The sequence below is a fragment of the Podarcis erhardii genome (genome assembly GCF_964252035.2).
Source record: "Podarcis erhardii genome assembly, chromosome: 17".
NCBI classification, from domain to species: domain Eukaryota; kingdom Metazoa; phylum Chordata; class Lepidosauria; order Squamata; family Lacertidae; genus Podarcis; species Podarcis erhardii.
In genome coordinates, this window is record NC_138515.1 from 11,595,487 (window position 1) to 11,616,500 (window position 21,014).

A 21,014-nucleotide genomic window follows, 5' to 3' on the forward strand; every position below is an offset into this window, starting at 1 on the left:
AACTGCGGCTAGGATTTTGCTGGCCCAAGGATGGAAAAGTGATGAAGAAGAAGGGCAAGGAAAACTGATGGAATATGCTGAAATGGTGAATTTTTTCAAAAGTTCAGATGCTGATGCTGCAATGAGGTTGCTGACTGGGCTGCAAGCCGCTGTGAAGCTTAACTATGGTTTAAACGGGAATGAATGACAGAGCCTGGATAGCTCAGTTGGTTAGAGCATGGTGCTGATAACACCAAGGTTGCAGGTTTGATCCCCATATGGGACAGCTGTATATTCCTGCATTGCAGGGGGTTGGACTAGATGATCCTCAGGGTCCCTTCCAACTCTATGTTCCTATGATCCTATGATATATTCTATACAAATGCTCAGCCTACTAGTCCCTGGAGCTAAAACGGTGTCTGCTTTGCTCCTGGTGAGCTGTTGGGAGCAAAGCTTGGCTTAGTGTCCTGCCCAAACCAAGCCTCATCGTTTGCTCTCTCCAAAAAAGCGCAGGGGGTATACAGTGGTACCTCAGGTTACATATGCTTCAGGTTACATACGCTTCAGGTTACAGACTCCGCTAACCCAGAAATAGTGTTTCAGGTTAAGAACTTTGCTTCAGGATGAGAACAGAAATCGTGCTCCGGCGGCGCGGCAGCAGCAGGAGGCCCCATTAGCTAAAGTGGTGCTTCAGGTTAAGAACAGTTTCAGATTAAGTACGGACCTCCGGAACGAATTAAGTACTTAACCCGAGGTACCACTGTATTCCAAGAAGCAGCTGGCATTACAGCTCATCATCGTACGATTGAAGCAGACATGTCCAAAGTCCATTTCAGGGGCCTAATACGGCCCGCCAGTCGGTTTAATCCAGCCCCTGTGGCAGTTTATTTCCTGGGGTAAAATCTCAAAAAAAAAAAAAAAAAAAAAAAAGCCCAACAACTTCAATCCTAAAAAAAGCCCAACAACTTTGGAGTAAAATTGTAAAACCAGCTCAACAACGTCAATCCTAAAACAAGCTCAACAACTTCAAAAGCTTGATAAACTTTGGGTAAAATCGTAAAAAAAGCTCAACTTCCTCAATCCTTTAAAAAGGTCAAAATGCTGGTCGCATGTTCACTTCATCAAATCCGGCCCTCTTTGAAAAAAGCTCAGGCACCCCTTTTGTGGAGAGAGCTTGGCATCCGACGTCACCTGACGTCCACCTGGCAGCGTGGCGGCAGAAGAGGAGCAGACGCCGCAAGCTCACCTTTCAACCGCTGCTTTGCATAACTGCGGCTTAAAGCAGCGAGGGAACCGGACCAAAGACAACGGTGTCGTTTATTTCAATTACAGACTTTTGATTTTGAAGGGTATGAAGGAAGAGCCCCCAGACATCCTTGGAGAAAGGTGATCAGATGCTCCTCAAGCCCAGACACACCTGCGCCAAGGTAGGTCTGACTCGGTGGCGTGATCGCTTTATAATGGAGCCGACTGGCTTTCACTAAAACCACTACCTTAGTAAGACCAATATGGGTGTTTTTCCACCCCCAAAGTTCAATGTTTCCAAAAATAGAATTCCCTCCTGGGGATCTGGGCCCTGAGATGTTCTTTTTGTGTTTGTTTCAAATCTAATGTTACACAGAGCCTGGGGCGGCTGCAAAGGTGGCTGGTGAGTCACCGAGTGAAAATATTCACAGCTAGGAGGTACCGACACCAAAAGGAGGAAAAGGAAGACTACAGTGGTACCTTGGGTTACATACGCTTAAAGTTACATACGCTTCAGGTTACAGACTCCGCTAACCCAGAAATAGTGCTTCAGAACTTTGCTTCAGGATAAGAACAGAAATCAAGCTCCGGCAGAGCAGCAGCAGCAGGAGGCCCCATTAGCTAAAGTGGTGCTTCAGGTTAAGAACAGTTTCAGGTTAAGAACGGACCTCCGGAACGAATTAAGTACTTAACCGGAGGTACCACTGTATTATGAACCAAGGGTGCTGCAATGCCGCAAAGGGTGCCAGTTGAGAGCACCCCCTTTAAAGATCTAGCAGCTGTGATAAAATTCTTTAAAAACGAAGGGAAAAGGATGTCGCATAAAATAGGAAACACATGCATTTCTCTCGCTCCCCCCTTGTGACTCACAGGAGGGAGAAGCTGTAATGACTAAAAAGCACAATAATGCTAAATGCTTTTTATCAGCCATCTGGTCCCCAATGACATGTGAGAAGAAGGGAAGACAATCAGAGAGGGAGCCCAGAGACCCCCCCTCAGCACAGCCTCCTGCATGCTTAGTCTAACTGCTAAGCGCGTGCTTTTATATATATATATATATATAAAGTCCATGTTGTTAATGAGCCAATCTGCACGGCGTAGAAAAATATCATTAGGAGGAGTTCATCTACTTACGAGAGGGGAACGATGATGAGATAGGGACCATTGAGCCGTTTGTGGTCCATCAGGTAAGTGATGAGGGCAATGGTTTGTATGGTCTTCCCGAGGCCCATTTCGTCAGCCAAAATCCCATTCAGATTGTTATTGTACAGAGAAACCATCCATTCCAGGCCCTGGATCTGAAATGCAGGAGAATCGCCTCAATTAACCAGGGTCTGCGCACAGCAAAGTTTTGATCTCGTGCCTCGGCTTTCACGAAAAATAAGCCGCAGATATTACAACCTGTGCATGATGCCCTGCAGCTCTGTACGCCACAGCCTTTATTGACGGACGCTTTGGGCACAGGGCTAGAGATGAATGCCGCTCGCACTGCAACACACTGCAGGCTCTTAACTGTCCCCATGTGTCTTGAATGTCTATTTCCAGGGTCACACATTCTTGATTTACTTTTAGAACAATCTCTATTCTCCAACTTGCAGGTGGCAACCAATGATCCTGACTCTTCTTTCGGAATAATAGACAGTGCAGAATCAATTCAATATTGGTGTATTGTGATGAAACGCCCTTCCATCAGATGTCAAGGACGCCCTGTGGAACGCCCTTCCATCAGATGTCAAGGAAATAAACAACTATCTGACTTTTAGAAGACATCTGAAGGCAGCCCTGTTTTGCGAAGTTTTTAATGCTTTATTGTGTTTTTACTATTCTGTTGGAAGCTGCCCAGAGTGGCTGGGGAAACCCAGCCAGATGGGAGGGGTATAAATAATAATTTATCATCATCATCATCATCATCATCATATCCCCCTGGGGTGCATACCTGGTAATGTTTCAATGTGCCATTAATCAGGAGGGAAGACTGCTTCTCCACCCTCTCGGCTATCGCGTGCGCCACAGTGTAGTACGACTGAGACTCTCCTGCGCTGTATTCGTGCATGCTATACTCATCGTCCACATCTTGTTTGGCCGTCCTGCAAAGTGAGAGAAAGGGAAGCACCTTATTTACACTGCAAAATTCCTTCAAGATTTTTTGGCTCTTGCACAAGGACGCAGAACTAGCCGTGTCCAAATATTATTGCGCTCTTATCATTTTTGTACCATTTTCCCCAAATCATATCTTGCATTTTATTATTTTCCCAGTTGTTGTCTCTTATCTTTCATGTTCATTTTCTTAATTGGAAGTGCTTACTAAACCCTCCTAGTGAGTCTACTCCTTTACAATACTTCTGTAAATACAGCGTAAACAGTTCCCCATCCTTTTTAAAGTCGCTATTGTCCTTGCCTCTTCATTTTCCAGTTAGCTTCGCCACTGCAGCAAAGCTACCTGGAAAATGAATGCAATGACATTTAGGTAAAAGATTGCAAAGGTAAGGTAGAATAAAACAGGCAGGAGAAACAAATATTTAAAGAACCAGAAGGGGAAGTTGAGGAAAATCAGGGGAGGGAGTTGGGATTTATACATGTTTTTTGCGATAGTGATGATTGTGTGGAATATAAAATTGTAAAATTCAATAAAAATGCATTAAAAGAAAGAAAGAAGAACTAGCTGTGCGCAAAAGGGTTTGCTTCCCAAATGACTCACTCAATTATCTTCTTAGCGTCTCTTTCTGGAACGTCTTCGCTGTTTGGATCCAGGTGTCTCTTTTCGTCTGTTTCTTGTCTACTTGAATCCTCATCATCTTCCTGCAGAAAACAGGCAGCCCAGCTGTCAAACTTGCACAAAAACTCTGCCGCCGCTTGGAACCTTCCAAGTGCAAAGTTTCCCCATTTTCACATCTCTTGGCTTTTGTTTTACTGAACGCAAAGGCTCCTTCCCAACAGAAAGCCCAGCTAACGTTTACCCACCGTCACAGGAATAAGGTTTTAGCGTGGTTTTGATAGATATTTTGCTTTACAATTTTGTAAAGTATTTCCAGATTTACAGTCTTCATTGCTCCCCCCCACCCCACTCTTCCTGCCTTTACAATACCCAAACTCCGTTTCAGAGTTCCACCTCATGGTGCGTCACATTAGAGTTCTGTGATAGCAGGATGGCCATCATTTAAGAAGAAGTGAAGCTTTAAATGTCGCTGGGCCTTCTTATATGAACCGCTGCTTAGTATTTTCAAAATCAGAAATTATTCAGAATACTTTGTTCCACAAGGCAACGTTTTCCACTGTTTTTTAAAAAAGGAACCTCTCAGCGTGTTCAGATACTAAGGACTGTTCATCTGATTTCTGCCTTTTTACTGTACCTTCCCTGCAAGTAATTCATCGGTAAGCAATTTAGCTGCCCAACGGTTATCATGGTTCAGTTTTGACCATAAGCAGTTATGTGGTCAAGGCAAAAGGCTGCCTTAGAGCATCCTGATGCAAATACAGTGGTACCTTGGGTCCCAAACGCTGAAAACCCAGAAGTAAGTGTTCTGGTTTTCAAACGTTTTTAGGAAGCCAAAAGTCCATTGTGCCTGTCAGCGACTGTTTCTGGGGCTCCTGCATCAATCAGAAGCTACGCCTCAGTTTTTGAACATTTCAGAAGTCAAACGGACTTCTGGGATGGATTAAGTTTGGCGCTTTAGTTTTTGCTACTTATTTTGCATTTTTGTTTTTGAGGCTTTTTCGGTTCATTGGTTTTTGTGACTGTGAAGAACCCAGTTCAGCTACTGATTGACCGACTGATGACTGAGGAAATGGATAAAAGCCCCCCATCCAAACAATGACTATCAACAGGGCAGGTAAGAAAAAAACTAGTAATTTTTATTTTTCTCATCTACAATACTGTCTTATTTACTTTATAGTACAGTACCTTGATTATTGGGACGCGGGTGGCGCTGTGGGTTAAACCACAGAGCCTAGGGCTTGCCGATCAGAAGGTCGGCTGTTCGAATCCCCGCGACGGGGTGAGCTCCCGTTGCTCAGTCCCTGCTCCTGCCAACCTAGCAGTTCGAAAGCACGTCAGAATGCAAGAAGATAAATAGGTACCACTCCGGCGGGAAGGTAAACGGCATTTCCGTGTGCTGCTCTGGTTCGCCAAAAGCGGCTTAGTCATGCTGGCCACATGACCCAGAAGCTGTACGCTGGCTCCCTCGGCCAATAAAGCGAGATGAGGGACCTAATGGTCAGGGGTCCCTTTACCTTTACCTTACCTTGATTATTGCTTTCATTTTATGGATCAATGGTCTCATTAGATAGAAAAAAATCATGTTTAATTGCTGTTTTAGGGGTTGTTTTTAAAAGTCTGGAACAGATTAATCCACATTGCATTACTTTCTATGGGAAAGCACACCTTGGTTTTGGAACGCTTTGCTTTTGGAATGGACTTCTGGAACGGACTAAGTTTGACAACCAAGATACCACTGTATTTCCAAAGCTGGGTGGCTGGACCTCTGCTCCCGGAATCAGCAGGAACCAGATAGGGACCCCTTAGGTGAGCTCTGGGTGCCAAGCCAAAGAAGGAAGAGGCAACCTTGGCAGAACAGGCCCTATTTATTTAAGAGACTCCCTTTTACTTTTTCCTACCTAAAAGTGCCGCATTCTAAAGGCTAGAGAGAAATCAAAGCATATTCAGTTTTTCCTGCTGTTCTTCAACTGCGCACATTTTCCAAATCTCTACTTACAATGCTTTTAAACACCATTTTGCATATTACTGAATCCCTGCTTGATTGCTAAAGTGGCAAAATATACCAACAGCTGCATTTCAGATTTCTCTCTCCCCACTCTCTGGTGCATTACTGTATTTTAATGAGGGGCTGATTAAAAAGATAACACTTTCCAGAGAAATTTAAGTTGTCTTGTATGCAGGTAACGTTGATGCAAGCAGACAGGATACTATAACTATGCTAAGGTCTAACAACCTATATCTGCTTTCTTGGAGAGCAATTTCACGAAAAACAAAGCCCACTGTTTATAGCGATTCACGGTCACTGGAAATCAAAATGAAATCTGCATTCCTTCATGGCCTAAAGAGGTATATCATCTAATCTATCTTCTCTGTTAATTAATTGGATTATAGCATTGCAATTTCCCTCCCATCATATTGAAGCTTCTTGTTTAGACAAGAAAAGCCACACAAATAGCTCATTACCAGTTAACAGTGCAAGCTGCGAGAGGAGGGTCTAAAAAGCATTGAAATCTATTCTAAGGAGGTTACTTTCCCCTTATTTATCTGGCAGTGTTATAGCAATAATTACAGTATTTTTTGCTCTATAAGACGCACTTTTTCCCTGCTAAAAAGTAAAGGGAAATGTGTGTGCGTCTTATGGAGCGAATGCAGGCTGCGCAGCTATCCCAGAAGCCAGAACAGCAAGAGGGATTGCTGCTTTCACTGCACAGCGATCCCTCTTGCTGTTCTGGCTTCTGAGATTCAGAATACTTTTTTTCTTGTTTTCCTCCTCCAAAAACTGTGGTCTGGTGCGTCTTATAGAGCGAAAAATACGGTATTTTAATGGTCAGAGTGAGCTTCCTATATGCTTAATCTGACTCTCTGGCCCCTAGAATGGAAATTACATTAAATCAGGCATGTCCAAAGTCTGTTTCGGGGGCCTAATCCGGCCTGCCGGTCGATTTAATCTGGCCCCCGTGGCAGTATATGTCCTGGGGTAAAATCCTAGAAAAAGCTGAACAACTTTGGGGTAGAATTGTAAAAAAAGCTCAACAACTTCAATCCTAAATAAAGCTTTGGTCAGCCCTCACGCATGTTCACTTCATCAAATCTGGGCACCCCTGCATTAAATAATATTTTGGATAAATACATGTACCAAGAGGAAGCAGTCACTTACATCTTCCTCAAACTCAGAACCACTCTCTTCGCTGTCTGACCTGGGTGCAACTTCATACCTGCGGGGAAGAAACAAGTAGGAGTAAATAATAAATGTGTGTATCAGAAAGCTTTACAGAATACAGATCTGAAAATATTTCAAAGGCAGAGGATATACTATGATTTTGAGGCAAGCCGCTTTGGGGCAAGTTTTTGCCCGGAAAGGCAGCACGAAATCAATCAAGGTTATGCAGTGCAGTGCAATGCGGTAGAATTAAAGGCAAGGCAAGGTGGGTTTGGGGGTACGCAGAATTACTTACCCAGGGTTCATTTCTAACCAAGCATCCAACTGACTTGCTTTCGGAGCCTCGGGTCCAAGGAGAACTTTGCCTGTTTCAGTGTGAGTTACCTTGACTGGGAGATCACTCATCTGACTGCTCTCATCAATGGGCTGGAAGTGAAGGACAAACGTCAAGTTTAAGGCGGGGAAGGAAGCTTCTCTCTTTGCGACAGGAACGGCAAACTTAGTCACGGGAAGTCCAAAGTCGCAAGCTACATGGCCGTCACTTGAACAGAAATCCAAGCCAACTAGGTGCTCCAATCCGGTGCCGGATTTAAAAAGGTAAAGGGACCCCTGACCGGGTGGCGCTGTCGGTTAAACCACAGAGCCTAGGACTTGCCGATCAGAAGGTCGGTGGTTCGAATCCCCGCGACGGAGTGAGCTCCTGTTGCTCGGTCCCTGCTCCTGCCAACCTAGAAGTTCGAAAGCACGCCAAAGTGCAAGTAGATAAATAGGTACTGCTCTGGCAGGAAGGTAAACGGCGTTTCTGTGCACTGCTCTGGTTCGCCAGAAGCGTCTTAGTCATGCTGGCCACATGACCCGGAAGCTGTACGCCAGCTCCCTTGGCCAATAAAGCGAGATGAGCATCGCAACCCCAGAGTCGGGTTTACGTATAAGCTAAACACGCTCTAGCTTAGGGCCAAACTCTCTTGGGGGGCCCCCAAAAAAATTAAAGGAAAAAAAGACTGGATGTAAATTTCCAAAATATAAGATAAAAAACAAATGAAACCTACTACAGCAACTGTGTTTTGTGTTGCGTAGGCTCCTATGATGTAAGTCGTGGGCCCCGCCTGCTAGCCTTCTCCCTCAAATATCCCTGGTTTGCTCCTTTCTATATATAGGGTGCCTACATTTTGCATGGACTGGTTGCATGGCAACATGGGCAAATGGCTTGAGATACCCATGAGGTCCATAAATTACCATTATAGCATATATTCAACACAAAAATCAGTGACCATTTGTTGTTGACAAAGGACAACTGGACATAGAAAGGGCCCTGTTACCTTCAGGAGCTGAGGGCCTCATCAAACCTAAATCCGGCCCTGGTCCCATCAGAGTCATATACAGTCGTACCTTGGTCTTCAAACAGCTTAGTTCTCGGACGTTTTGGCTCCCGAATGCCACAAACCCGGAAGTTAGTGTTCCGGTTTGCGAACTATTTTTGGAAGCCAAATGCCCGACGGGGCTTCTGATTGGCTGCAGGAGCTTCCTGCAGCCAATCAGAAGCCGCGCTTTCGTTTCCGAACGTTTTGGAAGTCAAACGGACTTCCTGAACGGATTCCGTTCGACTTCCAAGGTACGACTGTAGTTGGAAGAGACTTTGGGCGCAGTTCTCCCTACCCAAAGCCTGGCTCTTCCACCCAACTCCCACAATTTGGGTCACAACGAGACTGCAGCTGAGAGAAAATAGGCAGCACAGAGCGCATCGTTCTGCAATGCTAAGCCACGCACTGGCCAAGTTCACGTCACATTAAATCAAGTTTTTTAAACCGTGCATAGTTTAGTATGAACTGTGTTCTGGAGCATGTCGCTCAAAAAATATAGCAACGATCTCCGTCCACTTCTGCCACAGCATGAATAAAACAAGCTATAGTGGTGCCCCGCAAGACGAATGCCTCGCAAGACGAAAAACTCACTAGACAAAAGAGTTTTCCGTTTTTTGAGTCGTTCCGCAAGACGAATTTCCCTATGGGCTTGCTTTGCAAGACGAAACGTCTTGCGAGTTCTTGCGAGTTTGTTTCCTTTTTCTTAAAGCCGCTAAGCCGTTAATAGCCGCTAAGCCGCTAATAGCCGTGCTTCGCAAGACGAAAAAACCGCAAGACGAAGAGACTCGCGGAACAGATTAATTTCGTCTTGCGAGGCACCACTGTAGTATCTTGCTCATTTTGTTTCCTCCAAAGTGTGATCGGAATAAACCTTGGTTGCAACTCATGGCTTATTGGGAGGAAACAAACTACAAGCCTTTGGCTTGTTACGTCTGCAGCACAGCGGCTGGGAGGAAAGGACCGCCACGAAAACTGTCTCTGAGCTGTGTCACCCACAACACGCTACTCTTTCCCATTAAACCATGGTTTGTTTGGAACTAGGTATGGTTTAATGCGATGTGCAAACAAGAACACAGAAAGAGATTTCTTTTACCAGAAAAAATAAAAAAACTACCTACAAAGTTTACTCTCAGTGCAAATTATTACTTGACTTCAAATATGCTTGACAGTTAGCATCAAACCAAAATATTCACATGCAGATTATGAATATAAGCACCATTAAAGACATTAGAAGAAATATGGTGTGAAGCCACAAAAATTCATCAGCTTCTCCAAACGGATCATTTTAATTTCTGCTCCCTTCTTACTATTTATAAAGAAAATTATTATAAATATGATGAATTTTAAGGCTGCAATCTTACAAATCACAGGGACTTCCTCCAAGTAGATATTATATGATTGCACTGTCAGTATTATTCTTTCTTAATGATAGGATACGAGGTTTTAGATTAGAAATCTCATGCCTTATGCCTCCCCTATTTCTTTTACACTAACAAAAAATAATATTATCTGTCACGTCTCCAGTAAAAGATACTAACAGACACGCAGACAGAAGCTTCCGGAAGTCATTTATAGGGCACTGCAGCATGCTCATTAGTGAGATGGCTCATTAACGGCAAAGGCACTCATTAAAAACTTCAATTAGAAGTGTTGGGCAGTGTCTTCCATTAAACCAATTTGCTACACATCTTTCTGCATGCCAGAAAACACAGCAAACGTTAAAACCACTGATGCCTGTTTGCTTGATTAGCTAAGGTACTTAAGGGGGTATAAGCTAAAATAAATTCCCAAAACAAAACAAAAATATCGTACAACTGACTCTAGAGTGCATTGTTTAAGCAATGCCAACCACATGGAAGTTAATATGAAACATGTTTCCCAGCTATAGAATGGGCGCCTTCAAATTACTTAATTCCAAAAAAGCAATGTGAAATATTTTATTTCTTACTAGTTCTATGTGAGATGGTAGTCTGACATGGAAACCAGTCGTTTACAATCAACGTGTTGCTGTGGCAAATTATGGAGATATTTCACGCAGCAGGAGAAAGTTTTAATTCATCACCAGCCTCTGCATCATTTATGTTCTAATCCTTTATGTTCAATCCATTTTCCACGGGGCCAGTGGTGCTGGAGGGATACAATTTAAATGGCCCACAGGCAAATGAATAGACTGGCACGCTGGCGAGTTGAGCCGGCTGGCAGGCGAGGAAAGCCACACTCTGAATTTCCTCCTCACTTAACAAACCCTCAAAAGCGAGTTTTTTAAAATTAAAAATAATAATGTCTGTGCGAGTAACTTTTGTGGGCTTATGGACAAAGCTGATTTAAAAACATAAATAGATCCTGAGAACAGAACTCTGATTGCAGAGCATCTTTGCAGATGATAGGGAGGCGGTGGTTTGCGCCCCCCAGCAACCCCCCCAAATAAAAGTATGGGGAGATCTTTTGGAACAGCGTAAGAATCACACCCACCCATTTCTGTCAGCAGGAGTTTCCTTTTGATCAAAGGGCAACTTGGAATCCAAGCCACAAGAGGCAACACAACAGGGCCTTTTCTGTAGTGGCCCCCCACTTGTGAAATTGCTCTCCCCAGGGAGGTCCGGCGGGTACCTTCATTGTACACCTTCAGGCGCCAGGCGAAAATGTTCCTCTTTAACCAGGCCTTGGGCTGACTGACATCCAATGCCCCTTTAAAATGGGGGGTGGGTGGGGTTGAGGGGCTCACGCGTTTGTTTTTATTATGCATTTTGTGCTTTATATTGTGGCTTTATCCTGTGAACCGCCCTAAGACCTGCTGGTATAGGACGGTATACAAATTTTAATTAATTAATAATACTAGTAATAAAAGTAATAATAAATAACCTGTAAAAGTCACCTTGCTGCTCTTGTTTAAAAGCCTAAAATCCTTGTTTATTTGCAATGTTGTTATAGGTCAGACTGACGTGGTTTTCATGGGCAAACCATACTAAGTGAAAGAACCCCACCTCTGTGTCTTGGCTCTGCTCTCTGAAGTCCCTTGGCACATTGGGCAAGCAACTGCGGCATTTTGCTTATCACGAACGGAGGGCAATATATTGAAACGCCTTCTGGACTCCTTACCTCTCCATCAGGACCAAGTCCAGATCCCATGCCTTCTGTACTGTCTTCTGCTTTCTGAAACCAAAGAACACCGGCAAGAAGTTACGTTTCAGCTAAGAAAACCGGGATACTGTTGCAGGCCCCACTGCGTGAAAATGGGCTAAAATAACATCGCATGCATTTCACTATTCCACGGGGAGTGAGGAAAGCCTTCAGGGAAAAGGGATGCCTCATAAATCCCAAACTTCCAATTGAATTATTGCGGAAATCTGTAGCCTCCAAACTGAATTCTGTCTGTATGTGGCCCTTTCCCTAAAGCAGAAGGGCATGGGCTCTCTGACTCACCTTAGGAATGGAAACAAAGCCATTTTAAAAGAGATGGGCTCTTCTTAACTGCCAGGTATAAAATAAGATGCAAAGGGAAGCAGCTCTCGTTTTCCCTCCTTTCCCACTTTCACTTCCTCTCGCTCTGCTTAGCGACAAGTAATTATATAATCCATTACCGAAAAGCAGTTTGAATTTATTGTTTGTAAAGACAGTAGATCAGAATCAGGCAACAACAAAAACTGCGTCCCATGGGGAAACGATGAACATTTTTTTCCTCTCTCTCGCTGACACACACATACAGTGGTACCTCAGGTTACATACGCTTCAGGTTAAATACGCTTCAGGTTACAGACTCCGCTAACCCAGAAATAGTACTTCGGGTTAAGAACTTTGCTTCAGGATGAGAACAGAAATCGTGCTCCGGCAGAGCGGCAGCAGCAGGAGGCCCCATTAGCTAAAGTGGTGCTTCAGGTTAAGAACAGTTTCAGGTTAAGAACAGACCTCCAGAACGAATTAAGTACTTAACCCAAGGTACCACTGTACAGTGAGAACTGCAAGTTAAGACAGAACTTCACATAAAAACGGTATTTTGCCTTTCTATGTAAGGCAAGGGGCCTGAGTCTCTTTCGCCCCTGAGCTGAGCAAATCAAAACTGACCCAGAACACATAGGGCAAAATGATGTTAAATACAGGACACAGAAACCTCTGCAGGGAGCTGAAAAATCCAGGTTTGTGATACAAAAAGGGCCACCTTCTCCCAAATAAAAGGACCCCAAAATGGCCAGACGTGAGGATGCTCTTTCAAACGGCACGCTCAAAACTAGGACACTTGTGAAATGAGCCATGGCCAGACTTCCAACGAAGAGGAAGACTATAAACGGAAGGGCACCAGATATTTCATTTCCATTTAAATGTCTTTTCTCCAAGATCAGAAACACAAACAAAAATTCAACACATTGCATTCGCCTGGCTCAAGGTTGGATGCTGTTAAGAAGGATCGTTCAAAAACAGTGTGAAATATCACTCTTAAGACTAAGAATGTGGTCTCTGAATGGAACCGAGAAATCATGATTCATGATTCGCCATCTCAGGACTTAACCCTCAGTTTGGTACTATTCTGAGAAGTCTGCTTGGCAGCACATGGCCTCACGGATCCCTCCTCCTGCAACCTTCCGACCCCATCTCAAAGTGCTCACCCCACCTTAGAAAATATAATAATAATAATAATAATAATAATAATAATAATAATAATAATAATAATAATTTATTATTTATACCCCACCCATCTGGTTGGGCTTCCGCAGCCACTCTGGGCAGCTATCAACAAAATATTAAAATACAGTAATGCAACAAACATTAAAAGCTTCCCTAAACAGGGCTGTCTTCATTTGCCTTCTAAAAGTCTGGTACAGTGGTACCTCGGGTTAAGTACTTAACTCGTTCCGGAGGTCCGCTCTTAACCTGAAACTGTTCTTAACCTGAAGCACCACTTTAGCTAATGGGGCCTCCCGCTGCTGCCGTGCCGCCAGAGCACATTTCTGTTCTCATCATGAAGCAAAGTTCTTAACCTGAGGTACTATTTCTGGGTTAGCAGGGTCTGTAACCTGAAGCGTATGTAACCTGAAGCGTATGTAACCCGAGGTACCACTGTAGTTGTTTATCTCTTTGACATATGGTAGGAGGGTGTTCCACAGGGCAGGCGCCAGCACCGAGAAGGCCCTCTGTCTGGTTCCCTGTAACTGGGCATCTCATAGTGAGGGAACCGCCAGAAGGCCCTCGGCGCTGGACCTCAGTGTCCAGGTTGGACAATGGGGTGAAGACACTCCTTCAGGTCTACTGGGCCGAGGCCATTTAGGGCTTTCAAGGTCAACACCAAGACTTTGAACTGTGCTCAAAGTGGGAGCCAATGTAGGTCTTTCAAGAGCGGTGTTATATGGTCTCAGCGGCCGCGCCCAGTCACCAGTCTAGCTGCCACATTCTGGATTAATTGCACTTTCATTGCCTTCAGCTGGGCCATCACTTACAGGTGCTCCACTACTGGTTGGGTCAGGGGAGGTTGAGGCGGCCTCTGGGTCTAGTAACCCACCGACGTCTCCCGAGCTACAGAGACTGAGGTCTGAGAGAAGGAGAGACCCGAGTACTCGCAGGAGGAGTGCACGCCTCCGGGCGAAACAGGGAGGTGAGTCGCCGGGGGATCAGGACCGGCCGTTACCCCGACAAAGATAAAAGGCTGCCGGACCCCGCCTCAGGTTGTGGGAGCAACATTGCTGTGTGCTAGATCCTGCCTGAGATCCTGTAGCTGTCCTTGCCTGGTTCCTGCCTTGGCCCTGTCGGACTGACTCCTAGCGGAACCTTCAGATTCTGGACCACGTTACTCGGGTTTAATAAAGTATTACAAAGTATTAAAATCCCGGAATACATCAAACATGGTAGTTGTTCTTCTCTTTGACATCTGGTGGGAGGGTCCTGGACCGTGTTTCTCAGGTCACCCCCGAGGCCAGCACAACGGATAGATAAGACAAGCGCCAAGTGGTAGCGATAGGAGGGAACTGGCAAGGCATGTGTACATTTGGGTAACAACCATATTTTTCCGTGTATTCGACAAGCTTTCTTGACTCAAAAATCATGTCAAAAAAACTGGAGTCGTCCTATACACGGACAGTGGCATGGGGGAGAGGAGCTGTGCACGTCCGGCCAGCTAGTTGGGGGGTGCGCAATCCCCCCCCCCCATGCCGCTGCAGGAGGTGCATGCTCTAGGGAGCATTTCCCACCCACAGTGGCAGAGGGGGGCGGGAGCGGCTGCCCCCTTTGCCAACCCCCAGCAAGGTCTTCCTCATGCAAGGCAGACATTACGTGTCTGAGACTTTTTTAAGATCTGAGAGGCACTTTCGCAAAAAGGGCTGCTTTCCTCTGCTGCGGTAGGAAGGAAAGGATGGAGGGAGATACCGTAAACTCTGTTAGTGATAGTACCCAATTCCTAAGACTTTTTAATGTACGGGACAACAGCCGCTCAGATGCTACTAGCCCAGAGATGGAAAGAAGCCCCTACCAGAGAGGAATGGCAAGTTAAACTGATGGACTATGCTGAAATGGCAAAGCTGGATGGAAAACACAGGAACCGAGAGGACAAAAACTTTAAAAAAGAATGGGAAAAATATATAACTTATTTAGGAGACCACTGTAAGCAGATGGAAACATGAGCAGGATTTGAAGCTCACTTGTAATGTAATAGGGAAGTTTTTTAATGTTTGACACTGTATTATGTTTTTAATATTCAGTTGGAAGCTGCCCAGAGTGGCTGGGGAAATCCAGCCAGATGGGCAGGGTATAAATAATAAAAAATTATTATTATTATTATCTGGACAATATGGATTGATATAAAATATGGAATAATATGGAGTTGTAGATGTTGACAATAGGACCCATGGAGGGGAAGTCTCGAGATTCAGAGAAATCTCTATATATGGATATGCATTTGGAATGTTATGAATTCGTATTTGCAAAATCAAATGAAAACGATTACAAAAAGAAAAGCAAACTCTGTTAGTGGCAGCTGAAAGAGGTACTTGCCTTCTTTCTCCTCCTCCTCTTCTTCTTCTCCTTGGCCGCCTGCGCTTGCTTGTGCTCCCAAACCAGATTCGTCAGGTTGGCCACATATTCGTCCGTTTGCTGCAGCAGGTAAGCCAGACGCCGGTCCTTCTTCTGATCAATCAGCTTGCGGTAGCCTTCCTCATCTTCAGCCTGGCAGCGCAAGGAAAGGCAAATTAAGGGCCTCTGTCGCCAAGCAGCCACTCACGGCAGACCCAGAGAAAAAGGGGACACTTTCCGCGCAGGATCCGGGCGCAGGGGTCAAGTTCCATCACTTCCAAAGCTCCAGGGGTCATTTCAGGGCTGCGGAGACAACGATTTGCCAACTGCGCCGTATCAGTGATCCTAGCTACGTACTGCTTCCCAAATGATGTTGAGTCAAAACCTCAAATATGTTAAAGCACCCAAAAAAATAGGGCCTCTATTTTGTTCACCGTTTTAAAAAATAGTCTAAAGTGGTGTCCAGGCGGAATTTCCAAAAATTGGCTAAAATGTCCAGAGGAACCTGGGTATATGGCAGCCAATATCGGGAATGTTGATTTTTTGGAGAATTTTTTAAAAAAAATATTATTATTTTGAGATTCTGCAGAAAAATCTTGACAACTTTTGCACCCAGATGTTTTCCCCTGTGAGTTGAAGTCCTGATTTCTAGATACTGAAAGCACCAGCTGCAATAGTAGGGGGACATATACCCTATTATTACTTAAACAGTAATTAAATATCAGGGGAAACTTTGGAGAAACATTAAAGCAGGCTTCCTCAACCTCGGCCCTCCAGATGTTTTGAGACTACAATTCCCATCATTCCTGATCACTGGTCCTGCTAGCTAGGGATCATGGGAGTTGTAGGCCAAAAACATCTGGAGGACCAAGGTTGAGGAAGCTTGCATTAAAGTGATGCATTAAAATCCAAGATGAACTGAGGTCAACACCCAAGAGAACAAAAGGAGTTACATTTGCTGAATGTAATAGCTCAACAACTTTCCCTCTTCTGACTTTGTGGATTACAGGGAACAACGTTGGAAAATGTGGTCTCACTCCCACCAAATTTAAACACTCTTATGTCCCATTGGTTTTAGCAGAAAAATACATTTTTAAACGCCTCCCTCTGACATCAGTATGATTCAGAGGATGCTTAACTATTGATGAAATCTTGCCTCTTGCCTTTGACATGGAAATCATTCTCAAGGTGGGGCTGCCACAGGAAATAATTGAAAGGTAATGTGTCACTGTGGTTTAAATAGAACCGAAGAGTTAGAAAAAATGATATGGTCTTGATGCCGTGAATGTTAACAAGTGTTTGGAAGAAATCACTTTCTACAGAGAAAGTATAGTTCCTTGAAAATTAACCACCATATAAAAGAACATCTGGTGTTTCTCATAAGTAATGGGCTCAAACTATAAATGGGGGCAGGACAATTAAAATATTGGAAACCACAAGGTAAGGTGAAAGTGGTTTGGTTCAAGGGAGTCCATAAATATCATAACCACCCCATTAAGACGCACATAAAAGACAACAAAAGGTTTACAAATAGAAAAAGCTCCCTTATTTTCACCTTCGGTTGGCTTACGGCTCTTGAGAGAGACAATGGAGCACGCCTCCGGGGGTGAAGTCAAATCACTGCATTAGCAGCACTTAAGTGTGCTCCCTGGGGTACAAGCCTGGGCAGCATGTCTGGGGGTCCTGGGCCACCCCCTCTCAGCTGATGGGGTCCAAAGGAAAGCAGAACAAGATGTTGGGTACCAGCTTGGCTGAAGGAGTTGCCGGAAGGAGGCGGACAAGGCGCCATCCAAACATCTTGGGGACTCCACTGTGGATTTGGGTAGCGGGGTTTACTCCTGAGCCTTCTCTTCTCCCGAAGATGTCCCACAAGGCAGTAGAGGTTTAGGACCAGAGTTTTCCGTCTCCTGGGTGGCCTCCCTTCCCAGGTGGATGAGCCCCATCGGCCGTACCCTTCCTTCAACAGAAGGGTTTCCCAAACTTGGGTTTCCAGATGTTTTTGGCCTACAACTCCCATCACCCTTAAGCTAGCAGGACCAGTGGTCAGGGATGATGGGAACTGTAGTCCAAGAACAGGAAGAGACCCACGTTTGGGAAGCCCTACCGCACCTGCGGAAACGGCCTCCTTGAGCCTCACCATCAGCCGCCGCATTCGCTCTTTCTCAATCCGCTCCGTTTCCTTCTTCTGCTCACGCTCCGTGTTGGCGTGCCACGTGGCCACGGCTTTGGAAAGCTTCTGGATTTTCCCAGCCACGGACCGGTGATACTCTTTGAAGTCCTTAGCGTGCTGCAAGATGCTGTTGAGATACTCCTGCGAAAAAGAAAAAGGGGGGAAATCAACCAGGGAGCTGACCCACTAGCAACGGTCGCAGATTCCAAGCGCAACCTGCATCAAGGATCTAAATGTATTTCCTCTGGCTGATATAGTGCTATGACTCACAGCTGGGAAGATGAGGTTGTGGCCCCTCCTTCATCCTTGAGATGGGAAGGTAACTGCAGAGTCGCCCTTAAACTAAGCCAGGAGGGATACGCTTGGGTCCTCCACTCCTGATCGACCCAGCAGCCAGGCCCCTACCAGTTTTGACCATTTCTATTAGTTTGGGCTTGAATATGGGCAATGCTTTCCTGTCCAACTGTCAATAAACAAAGTACCGTATTTTTCGCTCTATAAGGCGCACCAGACCACAAGACGCACCTAGTTTTTGGAGGAGGAAAACAAGAAAAAAAATATTCTGAATCTCAGAAGCCAGAACAGCAAGAGGGATCGCTGCGCAGTGAAAGCAGCAATCCCTCTTGCTGTTCTGGCTTCTGGGATAGCTGGGCAGCCTGAATTCGCTCCATAAGACGCGCACACATTTCCCCTTACTTTTTAGGAGGGGAAAAGTGAGTCTTATAGAGCAAAAAATACGGTAAATTATGCCTTTGCCAATAATAATAATAATAATAATAATAATAATAATAATTTATACCCCACCCATCTGAATGGGTTTCCCCAGCCACTCTGGGCAGCTCCCAACAGAATACAGTGGATGCTCGGGTTGCGAACGTGAGCCGTGCAGGATGCGCGGGTTGCAATTTGGCGCTTCTGCGCATGCACAACCGCCGAAACCCGGAAGTAACCCGTTCCAGTACTTCCGGGTTTTGGCGGTCCGCAACCCAAAAAAACGTAACCTGAAGCGTCTGTAACCTGAGGTATGACTGTACTAAAAACACGACAAAACATCAAATTAAAAACTTCTCTAAACAGGGCTGCCGTCAGATGTCTTCTAAAAGTCAGATAGTTCCTTATTTCCTTGACATCTGCTGGGGGGGGGGCGCGTTCCACAGGGTGGACACCACCACCGAGAAGGCCCTCTGCCTGGTTCCCTGTAACCTCGCTTCTTACAGGGAGGGAGCCGCCAGAAGGCCCTCGGAGCTGGACCTCAGTGTCCGGGTTGGACAATGGGGGGTGGAAACGCTCCTTCAGGTATACTGGGCTGAGGCCATTTAGGGCTTTCAAGGTGAGCACCAACACTTTGAATTGTGCTCGGAAACGTACAGTGTGTCTGTTGTTGTGAACGCCCGTTGGTCTTACTTTGCATGCATTCAGGCCTTAAATGAACTGCCACAAACTGTACTTTTGTATGTCATGGCAATCTGAACCCTTGTTTACAATTGCTTTTCCTGCATGTGTGTATCATTCTAGACTTGCATGCCCACTTTTCTCTCTCTGGGCCGATCTGGGGGGGTTCTCCCGACCCCACAGGGCCCATGGCAGGCGAGGGGGAAGAGCACCACCTTGGGAACCCTTGCGCTGGCTCCCACAAGTGGACGGACATGATGGTTCTCCAATGCGCCATCAGCCTCTGGGTTGTTTTTGCTGCCGTTGCCTTTCTGAAAACAGCCAGGCTGTTACGTCATCCTGAAGTGGTGCATATTTAAACCACTAACTGAGTGCTTCCTTGCATTCAGTCTTTTGCTGCTGAATAATGGAGCTAAAAACAAAGTAAGGGAGCCTATTTAGAGCCAGTCCTAAATATGTCATTAGAAAGCATGTTGTTTAATAACGTGAGCGGTGTGTGCTGTGATTTTCGTCCTGTGGACTGGGGAGAAAGGTTTAATCTTCCCTCCCAAGCCAAGATGCAAATAAAAGTCCCTTCTACACTGCCATTGGCCTTAGAAAGAAGCTTCTGTAATGCCAGAGGGAGCATTAACATCTTGAGGGCCGGGGGGGGGGGGGGGAGCCCACCACGGCTAATTAAAAAACCAACAACCCGACATGCTCTCTAATGCAATATTGAGCATCACGTGCTACTTGGCTCAGAGGCACATAATCTCTGGGGGTTCCTAGCGGTTCTGCAGGAAGACATCAAACATCAATAAAAATGGAACATATCTAAAAAAGCAGGAGAGGAAATCTGCATGTTGCAAGTCCTATTAATGAGAGCAAGCGGGCAGCAGTCTCTTCCTAAACCACAAGGTCCTCCGCAGAAATAGTGCTTCAGGTTAAGAACTTTGCTTCAGGATGAGAACAGAAATTGTGCTCCGGCGGCGTGGCAGCAGCAGGAGGCTCCATTAGCGAAAGTGATGCTTCAGGTTAAGAACAGTTTCAGGTTAAGAACGGACCTCCGGAACGAATTAAGTACTTAACCCGAGGTACCACTGTACTTGATTGGCCAGGGAATTCCCCAGATGTCAGTCCCATGGAAAATTTGTAGGCTATATGCAAAAGTCGCCTCCATGCTGTAGACTGTACGACTATGGAGAAGCTCAATCAGACGCTGATTCAAGTGTGGTGCAGGGATCCGAAAATCAACAGGGACTGTTCGAAACTAGTAGACTCCATGCCAAACCGTGTTCAAACGCTGCTTAAAAACAGCGGAGGGGGTACCTGTTACTAACGTACATATACATGAGTTTTGTACATGTATACATGAGTTTTGTACATGTATACATGAGTTTTGTACAATAAAGCAGTTGGTCCCTTACCTTTCCCACCCTGACCTGGCCACAGTGACCCATGCGACGGTCACCTCCAGGCTTGATTACTGTAATTCACTCTACACGGGGCTGCCCTTGAAGCTGTCCCAGAAACTCCAACAGGTGCAGAATGCAGCAGCGAGGCTCCTCACAGGGTCTCTGCCATGGGAGCATATTCACCCAGTGCTTTTCCAGCTGCACTGGCTCCCGGTAGAGTACAGGATCAGATTGAAGGTGCTGGTTTTGACCTTTAAAGCCCTTCACAGCCTAGGACCCTTCTACCTACGGGACCGCCTCTCGCGGTATGCCCCACGGAGGACCTTAAAGTCCATAAATAGCAACACCCTAGTGGTCCCGGGCCCTAAAGAAGTTAAGATTAGCTTCAACCAGAGCCAGGGCCTTTTCAACTCTGGCTCCGGCCTGGTGGAACTCTCTGCCTCATGAAACCAGGGCCCTGCAGGATCTGATTTCTTTCCGCAGGGCCTGTAAGACAGAGTTGTTCCACCTGGCCTTTGGCTTAGAATCAGTTTGATTCCCTCCCCCCTCTTTCTTTTTCCTTCTCCTCCTGTGATGAGGCTGCACTTTAATATTTTAATGTTTC

The 21,014-nt window shown here is 45.5% G+C and overlaps 1 protein-coding gene across 5 annotated transcripts in view; it reads right to left on the minus strand.

The window, feature by feature from the left end:
- The window catches only part of SMARCA2 (SWI/SNF related BAF chromatin remodeling complex subunit ATPase 2), a 131,689-nt gene that overhangs the window by 72,123 nt on the left and 38,552 nt on the right, over nucleotides 1-21,014 (minus strand). For 4 of the 5 annotated variants that reach the window (XM_081844760.1, XM_081844762.1, XM_081844759.1 and 1 more), the window contains 8 exons: nucleotides 17,592-17,765; nucleotides 15,437-15,607; nucleotides 11,561-11,614; nucleotides 7,396-7,526; nucleotides 7,098-7,155; nucleotides 3,923-4,023; nucleotides 3,161-3,311; nucleotides 2,359-2,522 (listed from right to left, as the gene is read on the minus strand). In XM_081844760.1, coding sequence (XP_081700886.1) covers nucleotides 2,359-2,522; nucleotides 3,161-3,311; nucleotides 3,923-4,023; nucleotides 7,098-7,155; nucleotides 7,396-7,526; nucleotides 11,561-11,614; nucleotides 15,437-15,607; nucleotides 17,592-17,765 — 1,004 coding nt within the window. Of the gene's footprint in view, nucleotides 1-2,358; nucleotides 2,523-3,160; nucleotides 3,312-3,922; nucleotides 4,024-7,097; nucleotides 7,156-7,395; nucleotides 7,527-11,560; nucleotides 11,615-15,432; nucleotides 15,608-17,591; nucleotides 17,766-21,014 lie in introns of all 5 variants that reach the window. The other variant, XM_081844761.1, reaches the window with a different exon arrangement.